Here is a 25,699-nt window from a genome sequence, read left to right as displayed (position 1 = left end):
GCAGAAACATGGCAGCCACCAAGCCTAGAGAGACGTTGCATCCAAGCTTTTTCTCAGTAATTACGGCTGAAGGATCTCGTGTATCTCAGCTGCTGTGGTAGAGACGCGCCCTGAGATGTGTCAGAGAAATGTCGCAGACAGTGACATCTCATGAAATATGCATGTTGGATGTTAAGATTACAGGTCACCTTTCCTGTAACTCTTAAACACACCATATATTTATCACCTTTCTTCTGTGCCAGGCAATAAATAACAGGAACGAGTGTGGGTATTTACAAGACAGTCCACTGGGTGAGGATTGGACGTGATTAGCGGCATATTTCATGAACAGGAGCTGGATGAACATGTTCATCAGCCTAAATATCGCGCTCTAAAGGGACTCGTTCCATCAACCTAAAGATGATACACGGGTGTGTGTGTTTATGTCTCTGTGACTACGTGTGTGCGCCACTGCACATGTCAATGCACTTGTGTATGGGCTGTGACAATGTGGATAGGTGTCACCGCTGCCTTTGATCGCAGCGATAGCAGATGGGCTTTGAATTTGGCAGGAGCCAAAAATAAGTGTGTAAAACGTCACTTGTCAGAATGGCAGCGAGTGGAAGCCATGTGGTCTCACGCAGATGCACAGCTCCTCTGAGTTGCCTCGACACACAGGAAAGCATCATGGATCATATTCACTGCCTGCCCCTGAACCCTCTAAGCTCCCGTTGCAGCTTTGATGATGGTGCTGAAGGTTCGTTGAATGGGATTTTTTATGTCAGTGTCAGTATTCAAGTATAATGATTATGCATACTTCTATTTAAAAAAAAAGAAAGGCTTTATATGTCTATCTGAAAACCTTGGTCCAGCACATTTAGAAAGCCCTGGTTGGTAACTGAGGGCAAGTGATGGACATCTCTGCCTTTTTAAATAATTTATTCCATTTTAAGAATGTCACATATACTCTTCTCTGAAGACAATCATTTATGATTTATGTGACAAAAAAACTAAGTAAAAATGAGTCGTAGCTCTTTTAGGTCTTTCTTAACACCCACACTTGTGTTTAAAGTTAATTTAAGATACCAGCTTGAGATTTCCTGTATAAAGCATCAGCAACCCTGTGATCTGTTAATTTACACTCAAGTGAAAGATAATACAAGCCCAAACGGTGTGAATTGGAAACTAATTTTTCCCAGATTTATATGTGATTAATATGGATTTGTTTTTGTTAAAAGTATAAAAGTGAGACACACTTTGTAAAAACTAACAAGTCATTAATAACAGTAACTCTCAAAGCAGCTTTCCACAACACAAGTAAACTCTAATTAGCTGTATTATTTTATTTATTTCTCCAACAAATGTAGTAGTTATACTACTCATGCTCAACTCAGAAAACATTGATAAGCCGCAGCTGTGATGAAACAGCGTGTCACACAGCTTGCGTGCAGAATAACAGCTGTTTTATAAAAGAGGGACGTCTTTCTCACCTCACTCGCTAAATAAAGAAACAAAGGAACACATGCTACTACTCTGTCACATTACAAGGTAAAGAGGAAATAGTAACATCAGACGTACTATTTTTCTTTTTGTTTACATTGCTGCCATTTTATCCAGAAACCAGATTCTCAATTATAGCTCTGTGCACCTGAGGAGCATCTTAGAGCATCTGTCGGTGGGTGGATGTGCAGGTGCAGTTTTTTTTTTTTTTTTTTCTCCCCCTTTTCTCGCACCCAAAATTGCATTGTGCTGCAAAATCTGCATCGACACATCCCCGCCCACGCCACTTTGTCCGCTCTGGCACCGTCAGATCTCTGCTAAAACGGGACATTTTCAAACAGGTGCAAACCCAAAAGGCTCATACAGCAAAAAATAGAATTCTAGTTGCAGCAGAAGTGTCATTCGTCTGCTTTTTCATTTATACATACTTCACTGTGTGTGATTTACAATATAATCTGGGATCACTTTTGACAGGGCGGGCTCAAGAGATTCTTGTGTATCCATCTGTTAGTTCATTAAAAACTCATGAAGAAACATACAACAACAAACCCCAATGTCATGTCCTATTTGGTAAAAATGCAACTCGAATCTGGTCAAACTGATGAGCGGGGAAAGCAAACATGGCCAATATGGATTACCGATATCATTACAAGTCAGTTACTCTAAAAAACTGAAATGTCATTGCTGTGTCTGTGGAAATGAAATCAGTAGGAGATGCAAGAACTAGACCATGGAAAGAAAAAAAAAAAAAGATGCACTACCCCAGTTTGCCAGTTTGTTGCACGTCAAATACAGACATCAGGTCCCACTGCTTCGGTACGACAGCAGCTGTTGAGTGACTCTCCTCCAACTCATTACCAAACCTCCACCTGTGACTTCCACCTGGATACACCATCAGCTCCAATTTCCACTGTAGCCACCCCACCTGGAGTGTGAAACACCCACTTGGCTTTCCCCTGAGGCAAATTCAGTTTACCCCTTCAGGCCCACCCAAACAAAACCACATAGTCATCCCAAGTCACGCCATTACTGTTACCACTAAACCCGGTTCGCGTTAGTGTTGTTGAGGTTCATCAAGGCTCAGGTTTGAACAAAAATCACGTAAAATCTTTTATTTGCAGTTCAGAATTTAAATGTTGCATTTCTACTTCTTTCCAGTTTTTGTTGGAGTGACACAAACTGTCCTGTTGAGGGGCAGAAAGTGCATTAGTTTATCTTTTTCTTTTTTTCGTTTTCCCCAATAAGTGCCAAGTTAGGTCTGTGGTCATTTTATCTGCAGAGCGACAAGTGCTGAAATGTCTCTTTGAACCCTGCAGTCTAATAAAAAAAAAAAGGAGAGGAAATGACTCTCTTCTCTCTACATCACAACAGCAATTTTCTTGGGCTCGTTCCGTCTGCCTTATGAAGAGATCCGGGACATTGTGCTGGAGGTAGACGAGGAGAGACTGAGCGAATCACTCATCCAGGTAAGACTGATGTTCATTGTAGTGCGTTGGCTTTCTCTCGTGTGCTCACACACGCACACACACACACACACACACACACACACACATGCTCAAAGTCTCTGGTGAGTATGTAGAGAAAAACAAGTTTTTTTTTTTTTTTTCTTCAATGTGTTCATGTGAAAAGATATTCTCACATGAACACAAAAAAAGAAAAAAAAATCTGCATTGAGTATTGAGTTGGTGAGTTTTTTGACCCCCTTTCAACCTTTCAAACCTGCTATGTTCTTTGTTTGGCACAAGTCAACCTTCCCTCTCTCATGCGGACCACAGAGTCCCCCTCATTCATCCTCCTATAATGGATGATGAAGGACACGGCTTGGCAAAGCCTCCTCCGTTCCACCCTCCTTTCGCCATGCCTTTGTCTTAAACCATGATTGATGAGCTTCCTAAAGGCTACTTGCTTTCCTCTTGTTTTATTTCTTTTTGTGTGTGTTTCAAACCAATAATTGAAAATGGTAACTTCCTGGGTGAGTGTGTATCACTTTGCAACATGATTCTGAGCCGGCGCTCACATTTGTTGCCGTCTCTCCAGCTGAAGCAGACGTGTTGATTTCTGTTGCTGCTCTACTTCGGCATTAAGACCTCTGGACCTCTGGGTTGCAGAGCAAACAGAAGATTTGATTTCATTATAATTTTGGCAGAGATACACTGCATATATGTATGTTTTATGTCCTCCCAACAGCAGCAGGAAATGTTCAAGTGCAGCTTTCAAGTGTGAGAATCTTATATTTTCAAGAAGAAAAAAAAAAAAAAACCCTGACATATATAACATTTGTACTGCAATCTATATATGTTATTTCCCACATTCCCCATCAACAAACACTTGCACAGCATGTATCCTTCCTCCCCTCGCTTGGATCCCAGACACTCGTGTCAGGTGGAAAGGCAATATATATTTAGATAGGGTTTATCGAGAGAGCTGTCCCACAGGGCCATTATTTTGAGCTCTGATAACATTTAATTGGCTGGTAATCTGGCAGAAAATACAGTGTGTATTATGAGATCACTCACCCCTCTCTGCTCTGAGAAAGAGACAGGAAGTCAAGGTGTTGACATCCCACCTTCAGCCTCCCTATAGTAAAGTAGTGTATGTGTGTCGGGAAGGCAGACGTGCCCCCAGCCAATCCCATCAGAGTCTCCGCGGGCTGGCGGACTCTTAGTCTGGTAGGGTTACAGGAAGTAGGCGCGCACCAGTGCTATCTAACGGCTGAATATGAACTGACCCTGACCGATCTACTGACACCAGTAGCGTGAGTAGCCTTCTGTAATCGCAAACATTTGAAGTGCTCAAACTCCTCGTCTGAATTTCCAAAGCTGAACTCGAAGTCTCTGACATGGCGCTGAACCAGTAGAGTGCATAAAAGATAGCAGGCAAATAATGGCGCCAACGCCACAAAAGCGCACAGACAAGAAAGCAATACTCCGTCTATTCTCAGATTTCCTTGCTGATGCGTTTATTGAAATACTGACAGCTGCTATAACCTTCAACTTCCTTTTATTCGCAGTTTGGAAAATGCTTGTGTTACCAATATAACAAGTGGTCAGGGTTAGTCAACAATAAAAGCTGCTTTTTTTTTTGTTTTGTTTTTTTTTACTATTCCCACATGCAGGAGGCAACTTGCTACTGTTTTTGCGAGGTGTTCCATGGCCTCCTCCGTCCCCTTTATTCCCCCGTTTTGTCAAAATGAAAGATGACTAACAAAGGTGCGGAATCAGAACCGAGCTAATGTCGCCAAATCCAGAGGGGAGCAGGCACACTTAACTTATCAGTGCAGAAGGAGCTCACATCTGGCCAAAGAGTCGCTGTCAACACCGACTGAGAACCCGTTCACAAGACAGTGTTTTCAAGTGCAAGACTTTGCGGTGCTTTGAACGTTTTTATTACACAATGCATTCATTCGTAAGCCGTCTGCAATCTTCTGATTTACGATCTTTTACCAAAACCTCTGTTGAACACATTCATTCCACAGCAGCATTTCATATCGCGTTCTGAAATTCACACTATCTGAAGGCTGGAGACACGGGATTTGACAGAAACCATTATTTACTATTCGATAAGAGAGAAGAGCGAGCTAAATCATTCATGTATATTAAAATATCAATCATTGTGTTGTTAGATGACCAAAATATAAACGAGGTGATTAGCAAGAAAAATGTATCCAGGAAGTGCCAAAATTAAACAAGGAAGGAGGCGACACATGGTAGAGAAATGCAGTTATGACTATAGTTAAAGCTTCAGAGCGGCGCTGGAGGGGAGCAGGAGAAACCCTGCAGGGTTACACAGTCCTGAGTGTGGGCTCCATCTGCACCGTGCTCATCTACACTCATTATGCTGATTAATCACTCCACACCACCCACTTTCAGCCACACGCCAATCACCATTTATCCACACGGACAGATGCACACACATACAGGGGAGGAAGATGCATATGCACGGCTTGGGAAATAATGAAAGGAAATGTGTTTACCACCCCGCTAATAGTAAAATGAGTGGGTGATTGTGCACACCTAAAATAACAACGTAAATATTGGAGCCGAACAGACAGAAGAGACTGAAATAAGGGGTTCATATACAGCAGCGGGGGAATGCGAGGACGATTGCAGCAGGATTTTTTTTTTTTTTTTTTTTTTTTTCAGGAATTCGCTCTAAATACAGTGCAGTAAACACAAATCCTAAATCAGGTCAAGGTTTTGTAAGACTCCACTTTACTTTTGAAAACCAGAAGTAGCAACTGATTTAAGAGATACTCAAAAAGTAAATTGTTTGGCGCAACTTGAAAAAAATTGGACTTATTTTTTTATTATTTTTCTGTCTTTTTCTTCCCATTTTGAAATACTTGCCTTTTTAATTCATTAAGTGTGTTTTTGATGAATGAATGCTTACATTTTTTTTTTTTTTTTTGTTTGTTTGTTCATTTTTTTTTCCGCTGTGTAGTGTCCATAGGAGATGAATTCCATATTACTTTACCTTGGATGCACCCTTTGTGTGAACTGATGAGTTGGGATTGCAACACAAATCAGCATAACTATTTTGCATTTCTTTCTGGAAAATTGCACGCAAGCGGTTGAGAATTAGTACAGTGGAAGTAGAGCACCCCACAGTTGGAATTCAGTGCAACATTAGTCAGAATACTCTTCATTCCTGACAATTTTATCTTGCTAAAAAACATCAGTACTTTTTAAAGGAGCCTTTTTTGATGATAGAGTCACAATGGATGAGACCACAAAGACACTCGTTCAGCTGTGCTTTGCTGGAGGGGTTGTGTTGCTGCACACACACACACACACACACACACACACACACACACACACACACACACACACACACACACACACACACACACACACACACACACACACACACTTCGTTGCTTCCTTTCCGCTTTTAGAAACTCTTTCATGACTTTGACACCGTGGTTGGCTCATTATCAATCTTTTGGAGACTTAACCTCCTCTTGTTAGCCAGTGTGTTGGTGTATCTCCAGGTAGCCGCGGTGTCATCCATAAATGTCACCTCTCAAACACCTTTTGCACCCGTGGCATCACACTCCCACCTCGGTGTCTCACTGTTGGTAAAAATGCATTCACTGTGGTGGTCCTGGCCAGGTTCATGACAAACAAACTGGACCCCGCCTGAGCCAAACAAATTTATCTTTGCCTTATTTACACCAAAGGCATTCAATTTCATTATGCATTGACTTTTTTTCTTCAGTTTCTTGGAACATTAGCAGTAGAAAACAGCAAGGGATTGTTATTAATGCAAGCTTTTTTCTGTGTTTTTTTTTAATTCAGTCTTTTTTGTACAGTCTGAAACTTTCCCCTTTTTTGTGAAGATATTAGCCTTACAATTCTGTCTCTCAATTGTAGTTTTCACTTTTTTGCTACCACTGTTTTTTAGTATTTCTTGGTTTGTTTCACATTGTTGATCATAATCATGTTATTGGTTGCTCCAGGGTTTGGGGAGCTCTGGGTCCTATATCCACATCATTGTGCGTATGATTGGGTTTCAGAGGGCCCGTGGTCTCCATTAGTAGGGGACTAAAATCATGGGATCAATATCACAGTCAGGGGTCTATATTCATGACAATGGGGTAATTGGTCTGACTGGTGGACACCGGGGATTATTCAGAGCCTCAATGGACACAAATTATTGCTTGAAATCAACACCTGCGTGTATTTGTTTTCCTTTTTTGCCACCGGGTTGTTTTGGACGCTGTTGATTTTGCTACCCAGGTTTTTTTTTTTATTTTACTACCGCTTTAAATTTTCATCAGTTTATGTAAGTTGTTGGCACTAATGAACACCCCAACCTTGAGAACATGGAAGCAGAAGAGAAAACTTTACCTGGCAGTTTGACAGAGCGCGTCTGTATTCAAGAGCAGTGATGAAGACCTCTTGTAAACACAGGCTCTGCTTTAACTGGTCTTCGAGGACTTTGTATAGATTTAGATAAACTCTTACAAAACTTAGTTCCTTTCAGAATTGAGCTTCAACTTGCCACCAAAGGAAGGGAAAAAAAATAAGATAAATGGGAGGGAAAGTGAAAATAGAAGGAATCAAGGAAGCAAGAGGTGTTCATAATGCATCTAAAACTCTGTAACTCAATCTTATTATCTTCCTCCGCTGTCGACATGTCTAATGTAATGATTTGTCAGCAGAATGTGGCAGTGCGCTGGCCTTGAAGTACCCCCACAATGTGTCACCCTGGCAGAGTGGATAGATAGGAGTTGATTGGCTCTCCTTATTCTGCATTAGGGCCCATCAACGCCGCGGAGATGATGTACACATCTCTGAATGCTAGCAGACAGTCCTTGCTCCCACCATTCATCCATGCTCTGAATGAATACTTGCAATTCCACCCTTATTTTCATCTCCATGCACCCGGCGTGCAAACACACGTACAGTACATGCAAATAGATCGGCGCTGTCAGTTATCCCCTCTGTCTGCCCATCCCTGTACAGTTGTGTCATCTATCATCCAACCAGTAAATGCTTTAAGGTCCACGCACATGTGCAAACACACACATTTGGATGTGATTGCTCACTCTCTCTCCCAGTGTGCCTCTGTGCCTTTCATTTGCCTACAATATTCATGGAGCCTGGTGGACAGAGGTCACTTTTATATATCAGGTCAGCTTCATCAATTTCAGATAGACATCAGAGTCGCCCCAGTACCAGAGTCGGTATAACAATGAGATGAAGAGGACAATGAAAGGCAACAATACGTGTTGGCTCGCTGGAAACAGGTTGAGCCTTAGAAAAGCCTGGCAAAGGTCTGCTTTTAAAAGGGCCGACTGTCTGACAAAGCCATTCATTGCTATTGTTGGCTGGTGAGCATCGCAGCGAGGGAAAGGTGCTGTAGACGGTGCCGGTGTGAGAAAGACTCAGGCACATGTGCTCCTGGCTCCGGTGGCCTGGTCGCATTGTGTTTGCGCTTAGTTTGGCACAAGAGGACCAGGGACTCTCCAGTCTGTTTTCGCTGTGCATAATTCTTCCTTACTTGCATTGTTTAAATCGCGCCGTGGCTGCGCCCTTGACCTTGCTGTTATAAAGTCAATCCGACCCCCCTTTGTTGTTTCTATTTCTCCAAAAGTCCCACTGCGGCGTTTTTGCCCTCGAGGGAAGACTTAGCTGGCTTTACGACGGTACTTGGTCCTACGCCTTCACTCTCCCTCCCGATCGAACACCACGAGCCAAACAATGGCCAGATTAATACTGAGCGCTTGTAAACCTAAATAGTTTATAGTGTAATCAACTGGTATAAATGCACGTAATGGCTTACCGTTAATGTCACTATAATGCAAATGTTTCCGTGTGTAATCGTATACTGTCTGATTATCTTCATTCATTATTAACTTTATTGTGTTGTTCTTTTTTTTCTTGAGAAGCTTTACAACCTTTCAAATATTTTTTTTTCCTTTTTTTTTTTTTTAAGCAGTGTTTTGAGTCTTTTGAGTATGTATCATTATTTTATCAGTAATGTTAGTTCTGCTGTACAAGGACATGTCTCACCGAAAGAATAAGTGAACAAAAGCTCAATAAGCACAATAAAAGTAGAGGTTGGCACAAATACAAATTAGTTTTGTATGGAAAGATGATATTTGAGAGAGTTTCAGTAAACGTCAGTTGGAGTCAGAGTAAACGTCTCATCATTGTGAAGAAGTTCATCCGTGCTTTGAATCCTTTCCGTGTGAAGTTTGCATGTTCTCCTAGAACATGCAAATAAGTGACAACTCTAAAATTTGTCTATAATTTGTCTCTCTGGATAAAGCAGTGGGAAGGTGAATGTAAGTAAAGTTAATTTCTGTACAAAATTATTTCCACTATTTGTTTGGGGATTTGGCAAAATTTTCAGATTCCCGATTGCTAACTTTTCTTTTTTAATATGGCTGAATATTTGTAATAAGCTTTCCCTTCCCAGAGGTAGAGCTCAGGAGGGGCAGCAAAATGTTATGGCTGCGTTTAATACTGGGCACATTTTGAAATGAGTTGAAGTGGCTGCTATTACTGCATTGCACATAGTTTCTCATCTCTGAGAGGAACAATTTTCAAAGGCATTTTTAGTAACAGTTTACTTACAATCACTGGGATTAAGTGACATCCGTTTCAAGGAGTTCAGATTCCTCCCGGATATATACTCTCCCGGCTCTCATAGCCCGCTCTTTTCCCTTGTCAATTTTTTTTTTTTTTTTCTTTTACACATTATTTCTGCTGAGCTACCTTTCATTCCCTTGTTGGTTAATTGGCACATCTTGGGAAATTGTTCTTTGTGACTACAGTGTATAAATCTGACGTTTCCTTCAGTACATGCATTCACTCTTCTAATGCGCCCACGGGCAAATATACGCTTTTTCTTTCCTTCTTTATTTCTTTTTTTTTTTTTTTTTTCTCTTTTCCTTTTTTAGGTCTAATCAGCTTTTCTGCCTCCATCAAGCAAAAACAGCCTGTGGTTCTTTATGGGCTATATATAGTACAACAGTCACAGAGTCCTTATGATGTCCAATTATGGCCCATTTCTAATTTAACCCTGCCACATCAAAGCTTATCACTGCATTGACCTCGATGGATCAGCTCTAATACAAATCAACAAAGGGTTGCATGTAGCGTTGGCAACTTTAGTCAGCTTTCTGAGTCCAAACGTTATCTTAAATGTACCTGGGGAAGTTATTAATTTTCATTCCCCACCTGCACTGGTATGTAAGTTGGTTGAAAATGACCCACATCCAGCCTGCCCCTTCAGGCTGGATGAGGATAATTTCCTTCTGTTGAGCTTTTGGGGAATGAGGTTACCCAGTGTACTTAACCCCCTATATCTGTTTAAAACCTGTATTTCCTTTTTATTTAATCTTCCAAAGCTTCATGTATTTTAAATTTGCGAATAAATGAAATTGGTGCAAATGATTGCTACAGTTTTCCCAGCTTTTATTGAATACCAAACTGGGAAACTGATATGAGGTTTAATCCTGTGGTCGGCCTGGAAGCTTGGTTAAAGCTGAGCTAATTTTCCATCTTCTGTAGCCCCGCTATGTTAACAAGAACTGGAGCCAATCCTTACTAACACTGGGTGAAGAATAGGATATCCCCTGGACAGGTCAACAGTGCATGCTTGAATATTTTTCAATGATATTTTTATATCGGGTGATCTCATAAAGAATTCATTAAACAGAAAGAAATAAGTTAATAATTCAAACCCATACCTGCTGAGAACAGCCTTAAAGGTTCAGCACAGATCCCTGTGTGCATCATTTGTAGTTATGTGGCGGGTGAATTGATTGTTTGAGCCATGTCTCATGTCATGCTGCCAATCAACGTAAGAATAGGGTCATCATCATAACCATGTCGAACACTGAGATATTTCGAATAAACCGCAGGAACAGTTTTGTCGAATGCTACAGATTTTTTTGCGAAGATGCCATGTGATCCGGCTGCCTGAGTCGAGACCGTCTTTACTAAATGTTTCAACACGCCCAGTTTTTGGTGTGTGTGGTAAGCTAACTTCGTCAGCGGATGATACGACCCTGGAGGCTTGTTTTGCAGAATATCAGAGTGGCTTCTTAATGTTTAATGTCTGCCAATGTATTTTATATTACCCCATCTTCTTTTCAAAAGGAAAGGCTAATGACTAACACAGCACATCTGCTATTAATTTGTAATTAGTATTGCCCTATGTTGTGTGCAAATGCACCGGTAGAAATATCAAATAAACGCAGAAAAGTGTCCAGCATGTCTTTTATTTAAACTCAGCATGTTCTAATGACTCAGTGTGCGCACATCATTTTTAAAATTCAATGGCTGTCATGCCAGTGCTTTTAAGTAAACAGTGGGAAACAATTGTTCTCATTTCATGATTTAGGATAAGTGGTGTAATGCCACTTATTATAAAACCCACATCCTAATTTACCATGGAAAGCTGTCTCGTAGTCATACTAATGCAATACTGCTGTAGTCTAAACAAACGGGAGCTTGACAGAAATGGGTGACACACCGCGTTAAAATCACCCATAGATGTGCAATATATGAAATGTAATTAAACTGTACATGTGGACAAATGGAGGAAAATAGCCTCACCAATGTATCTTAAGGTTATTGTGTGGCACTTCTTCAGTCTGCAATGATTTAATTTTCTTTACCCTCACCTGCCCCTTCAGCAGAGATACAATATAACAACAGCCTGGTCATAAATTCAGCCTTTACGCAGATGATAATGTTAAGTTTTTGCTTGAGGTCAGCAGAGGCGCTTTCATCTAACTCTCTGTTAATTTTCGAGTTTTTTTTTTTTTTTTTTTTAATTTATTTCTGTTGAAGTGCATTGTATTAAGAGCAAGGGCAGAAATAAATGTCATCTGTCAAAACAGCTTGAGACATGATTTTGAAGCTCACAAATGCTTGTTTTTGTGCATAGAAATTAAACTTGTTAATTTTTTTTTTTTTTTTTTTTTTTTTAAATCGTGTAAATGTTTAAAGCCCCCATGGGCCTCCCATTGTTTCTCCCCATGACTGCAGTGCTTGTAATATCCTGCCTTCTCATGTGTGTTATTACAAGTTCAGTGTGAGTGCATATGTTCACAGCTAGTGACATGAAAACATTGGCACGATCTATATACTTCCAATTACACATTTATGCAATTCCCCAATAATCAATACATCCTCAAGATGTCAGCTATCGTTGCAATTTTTTTTCTTTTATACATTGTTTTGCAAATCAGATTGTGCATAAAGTTTTGTGGCTTATGTTCAAACTAAAACTCCGCGATTTCACAGAGCTATTCTGTTTAGCATTTAGCATTATGAAATTAAAGGATGAAGTGTCGAATGGATGCGAATGTGGATATTGATTGAATACATTAAAACATTTACATTACTGTTTATAGGTTGTGGTTCAACTCTGAATTAATTCAATAATGAGCTGAATAACATTTTTAGCCCACCTGGTCAGACAATGGAGACAAATAGATAAATAATGATGCTCTGTTCATTTCTGAATCGTATGAAATTAAGAACTGTGTCAATTTAAATGCTAATACACACCGAGGAGGATGTTTGACAGTAAACAGCAACATTGTCAGCTTTTGGCTTCGCACTGCTTCCCCTTCGTCTCGCCATGGCAACAACCTTTCCGCCAGGTCTCGCAGGAGTCTTTCGAACTAGCCTTGCTTGTTATTATTGTTTATCTCTCTTGTCAATCACCCCGATCACCGGCGTGCTCATCCATATGCATGAGCCCATCATTACATGTAGCCGCTCATTGGCTGCAGGGTCTGGCGGTGCCGTGCCAGCCTTTGTTCACCGCTGTAACAGGTGATTGTAGCAGACTGGCACATTGTCGGGTATCGTTTTCATGGTGCAAAAATGCACATGTGGGGCAAGGCGATAAGTATGGGCCTGTTGGATTAGAGCTTAAGCAGGAGAAACGAGTCCCCCATGGGTTTAATTGTGGTTTATTTTGGCACACAGCGCACAACGCTCTTCTGCATCAAATGCTAATTTAACAATGAAATTTGAAACACATTATGCGAATTCGGCGAGGCTGAAAAAAAAAAAATAAGACGGGGAAAGAGGAGGGGAGGTATCGAATAAACAAAGTAAAAGGCAGAGAAAACACAGTGGAGGCTTAGTTTTGGTGCAGTGTCTGATGCGCTTCAGAAACCGATGGCCGGGACCCAAGGTTCAACATGTACTTTCCACTGATCATCACCAAGCTGCTGATCTCCCACCACAAGGACCTGGCCAGGTACTCAGGTCCTCAGGTTGAATATTGATTAAAAGCACACACACACACACACGCTGAGATGCTTACGCTCCAGCCAGTTCATGCTCAGTACAGCGCAGCAGTTAAATTTTCATTATGTACAGTCCTTTCAGCCCCTCCTCTGGCATATTGGGTGCTGTATTTTCTTAGCCGAGTAAAAATTAGTTTTCCTGTTTTCACATTCCAGCTCCGTGTCTTTGTTTCCGTGACAGATGGCACATCACTCAGAGAGGCACTCTCAGACACAAGACCCCACAAACAAATTAATTTCTATTACTGTTTTGCATGCTGGCTCTCTGCCTGTTTGATTGACAGACTCATCATATACCGGCTTTGTATTAGGACGAGTGTGTGAGACGCTCCAAATGTGCACAAATGAGAGGCGGTGTTTTTGCAGCGCCATAAGTTCACACACTCTTCTCCACCTTGACAAGTTTATGGGTGAGCAAATGTTCTGCATATAGTTTGACTTTATGTGCTCGGTAGAAATAGTTTTATCAGAATGAGGAGTGATCAGCAGCAAAGTTCAGTGTTGAATAAACATAAATATATAAAAGCTACTTCTCTAAACTTGCTGTTTCGCACAGTAGTCCTGTGAGGGTAGAACGATTTAGGAACATTTTGTTTATCTCTTTCTATTTCTAGTCTCTTTTGTTTCTCTCTTGTCAGGTTCCATGCATTTAAAATCTAAATGAAGCGGTGCTGTCACATCTTGCACGTCGAAAATAAAACTCACGATGCAGTTTAATGTTGGAATTCCTGTATTGTCACGTTAAAATAGCTTACATTTGTTGAAGTTACTATTTTCCTTTTTTCTCTGTTTAATTCCGGGGACTGATCGTGTTGCTGCACTGCCTCGGAACTTTGTATTGAACGTTTCTGGCCACTGCTGCACACTGAAGCGGTAATGCGTGCCCGGCTTTAATGGGTTAAATGAGATGTTTTTAGGTTTTCCGTGCTACAAAAAGATGTAATTACAGAGAGACAGCAATATGTGCAACATATTGCTGTGTTGTTATGAATTAACGGTAAGAAACTGAAAAAGGAGAACTTTTCGTAAGTTTTTTAGTTTTTTTTTTTTTTTATAGATAATGTACATATTTTACTATTTTAGAAATAATCTATATATATATATATATATATATATATATATATATATATATATATATATATATATATATATATATATATATATATATATATATGTACGTCTTTTGTTTGTTTGTTTTCATGATTGCAGAGAGAAGTCTGCTTTCAGTATGTCTTCAAATGTTTGTTTTTTCCTTCCTGCATGTGATCCTATACTTACCTACTTGGTTGCACTTTTAATCCGCTTTCATACCACTCATAATAAGCAGAAGTGCTCAGGTGTGCACATTAAAAAAAAAAAAAAAAACACCCCATATTTCATTCTAAAAGACAAATTTAATGTCACAGTAAGTCTGTCAGGTTTTCCAGCTCTGGTCTTCAAATTAATCCCTCCCCCATCGCTCTCTCTCTGTCTCTCTCTGTCTCTCTCTCTCTCTCTGTATGTATCTTTCTCTTAGATTGCATTTCTCATTTACTTTAATGTGATTTTAGAGTCTGTCACACTCAGTTTGCTGCCTGTCAATCTGTCACTGCATCTTCGCTCACACTGAGATTTGAGGTATTTGTATTGTTTGGCTGAGTATATATTTTGTACACCATGAAGCCTGCATGACTGATGTTCATTGTTGAACATATTTCCTTGAGAGACACGGTTTGATTTTCCCCGTTTTGTTATTTTGTTTGTTTTTACCTTCCAGTTCCTCCTCTTGTCACACTTGGTAAATACGTCATCTCACACTTTGGAAGACAAAAACGCTCATGTAGTTCAAAACGCAATCAACACATATGCTGTTATTCTTTTTTTTTTTTCAAAAATTTGAAAGAAAGAATCTGATTTTTTTAATTAAACTTAGCAAGCATTAAATTTTTCGCTGTCAAAACAGTCGCACTCTCACAAATCAAAAGTCTACTTGATTGCCTTTGTTCCACATACTCATTTCCACTGCTTTAGTAGTAACCTTTTGTTTGAGCTGGATGCTGTCTACACCCACCAAGTATTGTGCAGCTACTTTTTTTTTTCTCCCCTCTTTTGACACTTAGCTTTAAAAAAAGATTCCTGTAGTTTTTTGTTTTTTTTTTCTCTCTCTCTCTCTTCTTCTTTTTTCTGGAACTGTCACGGGTCTGTTTGAGTCGTGAGGTTTGCGGGGTGTTGAGACGTCTTCTTGTCTGTTGATAATTTGGCTATTGATTCGAGCTGAAGTCTTCACTGATTTGCCACGAGCCAGGTAGGGAGCCTGCTGAGGTGTCACGGCGGGGGGAACGGCGGTCCCGCGTTGCTCTTCAAAACAAAGCACGGGCAGAATACCACATGTTTCTCTGTCTCATAAAATTGAGGAGAAAATCAATTAAAAAGGAGGAAAATCACATCTGTCAAGCACATGGCAGACCTGGCTCGTCTTCTGTCTTTGTTACAGGCCTCCCATAGGCCTTTTAGAAAGGCGCACGCTTTACTCAGATCATCTTTTAGACATCAGGTGATTCTCTCTTTTCTCCTTTATTTAACCCAGCTTAATAAAGATTTTATTGCTCTGAGAAGAGCTTTATCGATTGACGTGTCTCAGACTGTATCTTAAGAGTTCTTCAGCTTCTTTATCATTTTGACATTACTGCTGGGAATATGCTTCTTGGTGCCCTTGCTGCAATAAGTCGTAAAGTAACTGCAGTCATTATTTGAGTCAAATTCAAAGTTTACCCATGACTTCTTTTATAGAACGCAGTATTTACATAATGTTTTCGCAGTTTTTTTTCAGCGTACATTGTAGCAGTGAACGCACACAGTCGCTGACATTCATGAATATGAAAGCTTTTGCTCCCTTCTTGTCTTGATGCTCCATCCGCAGTGTTATAAACTGTTTGGTTAAGTTCCTGTCTAATGCGTGCCCACTCCTGCCCCGCATTAAGTTGGCATGGGCTTGCGGATGCTGCGAAACTGTGAACTTGATTCACTGGAAGCCGGCTGACAGCAGCGGAGATCAAAGTACGGAAGTGAAAGCCCTACAGATACTGTCATCCTCTACAAATGTTTAGTGAACCGTAACCTGTATCTCATTACTTTAACACTCTCCTTTACCCTTGCTACTGCTTCATTCCTCAAGTACAGATCCTTCACAGCCTCAGATGGTACACTGGAAGTATTTCACCAATATCTGCTGCTGTTACGTTTTTTTTTTTCTTCTATTTTTACTGTGTACTGTGTGTGTAGACCTAGATGTATACTTCCAGATGACAGTACAGAGAAAAAAAAAAAACACCAGTAGTGTTGTGAGCCTTCCTGCGAAGTCCTTCACTTGACCTGCTGTCAGTAAATCTATAATAAATTGATTGAGCATTGTGCTCAATGATATCCTAATCTGTTTCCGAATTGAAATAACAGCCATAACAAATTTGCTGCATGTTCGTGTTATGGATGTTCCACAAATTAAAATGTAACATGTTCTGACAGACAGGCATGCGTCGTATGTTTTCACACTGATGGAAATAAATTGTGCTGTCAGTCTGCTGACGTCCCGCCCAGTGATGAATTGATTCTGCTTTGTCAAATTGGTTGTTGATTGACTTTTTAAAACCTTTTTTTTTTTTTTCTTGTCCTATGATTGTAACTGGGCATTAAGAGGTGATAGATATATATCCATCCATCGTTGATGTGTGTGAAACTGTTGCACTGGTTGGTTTGCATGAAGTTGAAGAGGAATCAAGATAAATGTAATGTTGTTTTTTTTTAATTTGTTGATGCATTCAGTATTCATATTAAGACAGGTTTCCATTCAAGCTTTTTTAACAGTATGCCAGGCTTATTTAGCAAACTGAATTCATCACATTGTATCTGCGAGCGTGGAGATAGTCTTGTTTTCCACTAATCTCTACCTTCACCAATTTTATCCCAAAACAATATCCAGTAAATGTTCAGTAAATATTTACTTCTTGTTGAATATATTTGCTCTCCCCACACATTCATCCCGCACTGTGTTTTTTTTTATTTTTTGTTTCTGACACAGATATACTAAGCAGGATTTATGGGGGTTTTAACCTGAACAACCGAAATTCTCGCTTATGCCGTTCTCTTTTTTCGCTTTATCTCAGCACATGTGCTGATATGTAGCGCCTTCATCCCCGCCCAAGGCAGTAAATGAATGTGTAGTGTTGCTCGCATACTTCCAGTAATCTCTCCCAGACTGCTGTGTGTGTCTGGTGGCCTGTGGTGAGAAGTCTGGCCCAGCATCATCACCCAGTCTCCCACATCGCTACACATATGGCGCTGCCTTTGTGTCAATTGTACTCGGCGGGGTTTCTGATAATTAACAAGATGACAGACAAATGAAATGACAAGAAGAAGGTGAATTCGGTTCTCCACCACCTCTCTGTTTTCCTCTGTCTTTCTCTTTTTGCTGCTGCATTCTGCTGTGTGATGTTTTGATGTGTGTTGGAATTAATTTAGCATTTTCAGATACATCCACTGATAATGCAACAATGATGTCTACTCAGGAGAAGGCAAGTAGTTATTACTTATTGATAAACTTCAGGAGCATAATATTATGTCTTGAGATGTTGTCGAAAACACTGTGTTGATTTCAAGTTAGTTTCCATAAATATGACTTGCAGACAGTGTTGTGTCTGAAAGTAGAGGCAGAAAGTTTGTTTGTTAATAACACTTCTCTGGAAATATGATATATTGAATGCTAACTTTCCCTTGTGGTGTTTTCGATATTGCCTGATTATTGATATTTGCATACCATGTCAAACCAGCTTACAGATAAATAGAAGCATTTTTTTTTTACAAGACTTTCTTAGCATTAACTATTGTAATGGAAATATAATTAACTTCTGCACTGATGCTGCTTCATTCAGAGCCAATAATACATTGTCAGAGAAATCAATCTGCAATTACTCAATAATCCAGTAATGCATTGCGAGGGTTCGGATAGAAACTTTCTTCGTGCTAAATTGAGTTCCTTTTCAGTTATAGAGAAGATGTGTGTGTTTAATGTGCTTCTTTGAGGTTACAGTTGTTTAGAGCTGAAGCCCATTCAAGCCAAAACAGCACACACACACACACACACACACATACACACACACACACACACACACACACACACACACACACACATACACACACACACACACACACACACATACACACACACACCTATGGCTACTTAGAGGTCACACGTTAACCAACATGTTGTTGAAGGAAAACCACTCAGACTCCAGGAGAACATGCAAGCTTCACATTGATTGACAAAGTCACAGATGTACTATTGAAATATTCCCGCTGTGACACAGCAGAGCCAACCAACTCACGAGTGTGCCACTTCGTTTTCTTTTTTTTTTTTCCTTTGTACAATGAGTCCTGAGTGGATCCGGCCAAAACTTCACTTCTTTTTTTGGTCTTTAGTAAATATGTACCAGCACAATAACGATTTACATTTCGACTATTCAAAAGTAATTTAACCTTGGTATGATTTTTACAATTTCAGGTGGACAAATGCTTAGTTTTAAAGACGCCATCAGCACCTCTCCGTGCTTCTTCCGGTACGATCAAAGGTCTCGGCGTCGTGCCGCAGCAGCTAATCGGGGATTTGGCAAAGCAGCGTTTGATTTAATGGCTCCATCCTCAGCAGGGTTGCATTGCTTGCATTATAGCTTGCTTTTTATACTGGCGGACTCCCCGAGGGAAGGACAGAGATGTCATCATTAGTGGGCAGTGGACGCTGGCTGTGTTGTCTGTCAGGGCTGCTGAGGTCTACAGCGTGGTCAGCCAGGCCCGTGGCCCGGCAGCAGTGTCTGCTCTCTGTGTTTTCCCTGTCTGTGCTCCCATCTGGCCACGTGATCCCGCGCCAGTCTGCTCCCGCTGAATAAATTTGGGGAGCTAATGAGGAAGGAAGCTCTGTGAAGATGTGGAAAAGGGCACCTCTTCCTCTTCTTCTCCTCTGAGGAAAAAGAAGGGGGGGGGAAAAGTCGCTGTGGTCAATTTTATTAACTTGGATGACCTTCACACAAACAATTAACATTTACAGAAAATGCAGCCCCTCCTGTTATTTCGCTCATCTCCATCTTAATCTCCGACCTCACCACAAGCAGCATTGTGTTATTATTAGTACTTTTTTTTTTCCTTGCTTCTACAAGGGAAATTCATCAGACGGCAGCAAATTAATGGCAAACTCGCCGCATTTTATAGACAATTGCAAGGTGATGTGGATTATGCAGAAGAAGGTCAGTCATCTGAAGGTGCCTGACATGTTCAGTAATTGGCTGAGGGCCACTACCGTCGCAGTAAAGAACCAACAGTGAGCAGCAATTATGTGACCTTATCTTCCCACTTCTCTCTCCGACAGCAAACCTCTGTGCATTCTGACTGAAATGTAGACCAATGAAGATTTACCTAGAGCATGAGGAATGCTCGCTTCGACGCTGTTAGAGCAGGGAATTCATTTTGCTGCGGTCATTTACTCACACATGACAAGTTTCCCATGGAGGGTGGGGTGAAAATCCGTTCAAGATTAAAGTGTCTGGTATTCCATCAGTGCTCAGACATATGTACATGGACACACACGTTTTGTTCCTCCTCCTCGTATGTAAACTTTGCTTTTTGGAGTTGGGCCGTATTAACAGTCAGTGTGTTTGTGTTTGTGTTTGTGTGTGTTCTTCCATTTGTAGAACCTGATAAAGAACCTGCCGGAGCAGAAAGATCTGAGCGCGCTGGCGGAACTAAAGGGTGAATATGAAGAGCTGGTGGAGTCGGAGCAGTTTGGCATTGTGGTGAGTATAATTTCCTGGAGCCTACTGGATTCCCGAAGGAAAACACACAGTATACACAATTATACCCCCGGTCTGTTATAGTCAAACACTTTCAAGCATGCACCGATGAGAAATTCAATATTTTCTTCATTACTTTCTGACTTTTTGTTGGAAAATGCTTGTTTTGGACATTTGGATGGCCATGACCAGGAAATTAAGCTATTTTCAGATTCAGAAGAATTCATCCCCAAGAGGAGCATCAATGAATAATTTAGGAATCCAACAATATAAAAGAGAATTTTTATTGCACAAAGTCCATTTCTGGTGACCCAAGTGCCAAATGACAGGGGGCTACTACGGTTGAAAGTGACTGAAGCAAAGAGCGGCTCAGTCCTTCTGATTAGGACCGAGCATCAAAAAGTTGGGAAATGCCATATTTTGACATCATCTGTCAATGTTGCCTCATGATAAAATCAAACCCTAAGGCTATGAATCCTGTCTGTGATGAAGTTCTTTGAAAAGCACACAGCTGTAGTCAGCCGGCTTGGTGATGTGTCCCAATCCTCTTATCAATTTACCATGAACAGCCAAAGTTTTGTCTATTGTAGCAGTGAGATAAACAACGCTGCGAGTAACGTATTATATGCTTGGATTACGACTCGAACAGCCTCAGTCATCTAATGAGCCAGATTTAAAACAGATTATATAAACATTTAAATTTCATTACCATATTTCCCCTTGATAACGGAGAGAAACATGCCTCCTTTGCATTATTGATCTGTCTTAAAGACATTATGATCACGCTCGGGTGAGTTTACCCCGTGTTCTTGGTGGGATTAGACTTAACTATTGAGGCTGGTTGAATAGTCAGAGCTGAATCCTCGATCATCCAGCTGCGCTGACCTTTCCATTTAGTTAAGGCTGTAATTTCTTTTTAATTAACTGGCCTTGCCATCCATTTACCAGCTGAATAACCAACACTTCAGGCAATGCTCAAAGGAAGCACTGTCTTTAAAGTCAACTTTACAATGGGATCTTAGAGCTACATTATACTTTCTGACAAAAGACGTGTTCAGCCAGGTCCGAGGGTCACAGGCGTGCTCCATCACACTGGTTATTCTCCTCACTCACCCCCCCCCCACCTTTTTTTTTTTTAACCTTTTTCAGAAGATGTAATGAAGCAAAAGGCAGCAGCTTCAATCGTGATTTCACCAGCGTTGCGATCATATACCTCCCCACTGATGAAGTAGCTCCTCATTGTGGAGATATCTGGTTCCCAAGGGAAATAAGCTCACGTTGAAGCTTTTTCTCTACCAGAGCTGTCACCACCGAGCCTGCTTTCAATGTGATTTCCACTTATTGTATACAAATCAGTTCAAGGAATAGGGGGACAGTGTGTTTGTGCATGTGTCTGTGTGTACGCACAGCCATCTGTGCTGAGAATTAAGGTAGATGGGAACGTGTGTGTGTGTGTGTGTGTGTGTGTGTGTGTGTGTGTGTGTATGTGTGTGCGCGTTCGTGCGTGCGTCGCCATAGGTCTTATTTGTTTTAATTCTCTCGTTTTCCTTGTTGTTTCTCCTTAATTCAGTTTGTTTTTATCTCTTTCTTTATTTATTTATCTACGTCTGTAGTGATTCAACTCCCAAGCCTGCCTGTATTGATTGGAGCTGTTCTATTATTTATGACAAATCTGTTTAATAGGAGATTCCTTTATCCATGTGAAAGTCGTGAGGGATGCAAAGAAAAATGTGTAAATTCCATTTGCTAAAGAGGGCAGTTGATTTTCTGTATTTTTTAGCAGCAGCAGCAGTAATTACACTGGAGATTCAACATGATTGTGACGGCAGGACGGTTTAATTACGATACAACTTCAAAGGATTTATTTCCTGTCTGCGCCTATTTGTCTTATAAAAACTTATAGCATGAAGTCACAGAATAATTTTGATCTATGCGTGCAATCGCAGCTTGCACAGTTCATGGCTTAGAGCTGAAACAGTTACGTTTACAAAGGCTTTTGCGCTCTAATGGAGATCATTCCTCTTCATAGAGTAGTCTTTCTAATAAGTGCACTGACCTGCGAGTGCTGCTTACTTGTCAAGAGAGCCACCAATTTATTGCAATTAACAAAGTGATGCTCTAAACTCCAGACATACAAGCATATACAGTATTTTTATATACAGTACGTACACACATGCTGTCTGTGTGCGTCTACGTGCACACAGACACACACTTAGTATTTGTATATACCTATATTGTGGCTCAGAATATACAGAATAAAATAACTATTTTTGTAAAACCAAACAACTGCCACCACTGCGGGAGCTCAGCTGTGTTTCATGGCAGCAGCACTGATATCATGATCGGGTGTCAGTGTTTGGTTGTCCTCACTACTTTTAAGTCTTTTCTCTGAAGTTTGTGCCATTTGCTCAATACACTCTTGAAAAAAAAAAAAAAGTCAGTCGTCAGCCTCTCATAGCGTAATGTTATTAATATTGATGGATTGTCATTGGTCACGTTGGGTTGCATGCACAGCCTTGATAAATGCAAGTGTACAGTAAAAGGGCAGGTGCAGAGCTCAAAATGATTCATGTTAGCAATAATCCATGTCCATATACATCTTTTTGACTCATTTCCTTTGTTTTCTCCCAACATCCACAGATGAGTTCGGTAAAACTCCTGCGGCCTCGTCTGAATGGCATCCTGTTCAAGCTGACCTTCGAAGAGCAGGTGAACAACATCCGGCCGGACATCATGAACGTGACGTTCGCCTGCGAGGAGGTGAAGAAGAGCGAAAGCTTCTGTAAACTCCTGGAGTTGGTTTTACTGGTCGGCAACTACATGAACGCCGGCTCAAGGAACGCCCAGACGTTTGGTTTCAACATCAGCTTCCTCTGCAAGGTAACACAGCCTGCAAAAAACACAAATGATTTCAGATATATTTGGGTATAGGTAGCCTCGTTTTTCTTTTTTCTTTGATCCATTATCCGATTGAGACACAATCAAATTAAAACGTTTTATTAAAGCGAACGACACAAACATTGGGAGGTGTGGAACTGCCTGCAAAGACAGCATCTGTGTTCAGTGCCAGGTAAAATCACAGCATGCGAACGTGTGAAAGAGAAGACTGGCAGCAGTGCACACTCAGCTACACAAAGCACAACAAAGCTGTCAGCGCCTCAGCAGACAAAGCCGGGGTTAGTCATATTACAAAGAAAACAGAGATTTAGGCTTTGATTTCACAGTGATACCACAAGAGGAAGGCAGCTTTTTTAAGTTGGAATTTAATTATGAAAATGATATGATGTCACTTTTTTTTTATTATTATTATTGAATAAACTCTTTCTAACCTCTGTACAAATGTTGTGTACATTTAGCCACACTTAATCTTTTAACAAGTTTAGACAAACTTAATTTTTGAAGCTACTGCATCAAAACTTGGATACAAACATCTTTTTTTTTTATTTTATTTTTTTTTTTTTTTTTAAGTCTTCACATTGTTTTTGAGGACGCTGATGGTCAAACTGTCCAGAGCTGGTTGTGGTTTGTAATCATGCTCATTTATTAGGTCTTTATTTTTCTTTCTTTTTTTCCCAAACAGCTCACTTGTTTGCTTGATCTGATCAACACTGAGAGATCATATGTGATGAATCAGCCAAGCGGAAACGTCAAACGTAAAAGTCTCATGCCTCCTCGCATGCATATTCGAAACCTGCGGCGTTGCAGGTTCCTTGTAGAAAGAGCCTCACGGTGGAGAATGTAATGCACCTTTGGTATTCCTGCGAGCTGACTGAATCAGTGTGGAGTGTCAGTGTAGAGCCTGGTAACGCCTCAGGGGGCTGATTGGGCCATTATTGATGGACAAGAAAAAAAGTCTGCTTTCTCACTTTAGTCAATCAAGTAAATGGCCCCCTGGGTGGCAGGTCTAGGGTACCTAATGGGCTCATCAGGGAGGAGGCTGATGATGGGAATGAGCAGCAAAAGGAAGGGCACAGGCTGACCCACCTTTTTTTTCTTCCACCTTGAGCCCTCCACCGCTACCCCTTGTTCTGTCAAGAAAACACAAATCCCCCCGGGAGCCCGCCTGGTCACATATATCCCGCAAGCTCAACTTCTGTGCCGTCTTCACAAGGTCATTAATGAAATGTGGATTTCTTGTCCGCGTGAACAATAAGTGAGCACAGGGCACGATGGTAAGACGTTCCACTGTAAATTCTCAAGGAATATCGAATCTGTAATCTGATGCATAATAGATTGGTGTTGACTGTTATTAGGATTTAAGAAGTTTGAATCCAAAATGAATGTGAAAGCTTTGTTTTTTAAGTTTAATTCCACCTTTGATTAAGATAATCTGCAATTACTCTCTCTGCTTGATAATTAAGAGCACCACCAGGCAATAGTTCAAATTCATCTTGAGGTGAAGACATAACAAGCGCTCTGTCAGGTGGTGAAATTGTTTTTGTCACCATGTCATTCTGCTACGTCCAGTTCACCTTGTGAGAAAAACTGTGAGTGTTATGATGCTCCTGATTTGTTTAGAAATGATCATTAAATATTTGCTGTGCATGCCTTTCCTTATCAGGTAAGCTACTGTAAGTCACACCTTGGAGAAGTCGACACGTCAGGTGGTACACTCTAGAAAGTTGGTGAACGACTGCTATCAATTGTAATGGACCTTAGTTATGTGGTACGATGCCTTTTTAAAGCTGCTGTGTGCATGGTTCACGTGAGTAGAGACCCGTTCACTCCACCTTTCAGTGAAAATTCATCGTTTTTGCATTTCCCCTTCAGAAAAGTTTTGTGTTTCGATGGCATACATTTGAAAGCAATGTCCATTTACATGGAAATGGAAGAAATGTTGAAAATGTTGTAGTGAGCGTACACAGGTGCTGCTGTTTGATTTGCACACACAAAAACACTCAGGGGACAGCACACTATAAAGATTAACAATGATGAGCACGCAGACATTTGTATGGACGCATAACAACGTTGGATTGCTGTTATGACTCTCAACTGTAAAACTACCAAGTCCCATCAGAATATGGGCTGGAGGTCACGACACTCTGAGGCAAACATTGTTATTGCCCAACTACCAACACACGCGCAGAAGAACTATTCACTACGGCCGTGGTGGGCATACATAATAGCAGCACCAAAAAAAAAAAAAAAAAAATGAAACAACTGATCTTCGGGTTGGAAGATGACCTGCTTCACCTGCCCAGTTACAGCAACCAGTAATATCCATGACAATGTACTTGACCTGGTGGGGCAGCTGCCACAACGTAACTTATCTGCATGAGTTTTTCAGCACAGTTAACAGCAGTGACCCACTATCTCAGAATTTGCCTAAATGCAGGAAAGCAATCAAGATTTTCAATATTTACTGCAACAAATTCAGCTCAGTACATATTCTGCACCAACACAACCATCAAAAAATGCAATGCCCAAACCGCTACAAACTAGTGTGATGGTATTTTGCAGCCTGAATACCGACCCCTATTCTCAGTAGTGGGTTGTTTTGCTCTCATATGCAAATAATGCCTTTAGTTTTATTCTACCTTCCTTCCGATTCAATATAATATGCAATTTTATGGGCAATTATACAATGTGTTTGTCCTTTCCTGCTGCTCCATCTGCAGAAGTT

At 40.7% G+C, this 25,699-nt stretch overlaps 1 protein-coding gene across 5 annotated transcripts in view; it reads left to right on the top strand.

Annotated features, from left to right (window-relative positions):
• Positions 1-25,699, top strand: part of diaph2 (diaphanous-related formin 2) — a 372,939-nt gene that overhangs the window by 207,462 nt on the left and 139,778 nt on the right. For all 5 annotated transcript variants that reach the window (XM_030103500.1, XM_030103494.1, XM_030103505.1 and 2 more), the window contains 3 exons: positions 2,851-2,945; positions 19,978-20,079; positions 22,717-22,956. In XM_030103500.1, coding sequence (XP_029959360.1) covers positions 2,851-2,945; positions 19,978-20,079; positions 22,717-22,956 — 437 coding nt within the window. The remainder of the gene's footprint in view (positions 1-2,850; positions 2,946-19,977; positions 20,080-22,716; positions 22,957-25,699) is intronic.

Source organism: Salarias fasciatus, chromosome 2 (genome assembly GCF_902148845.1).
Source record: "Salarias fasciatus chromosome 2, fSalaFa1.1, whole genome shotgun sequence".
Classification (NCBI taxonomy): domain Eukaryota; kingdom Metazoa; phylum Chordata; class Actinopteri; order Blenniiformes; family Blenniidae; genus Salarias; species Salarias fasciatus.
Note: the sequence above shows the minus strand (reverse complement) of the source record. Positions and strands in the feature narration are given on the sequence as shown.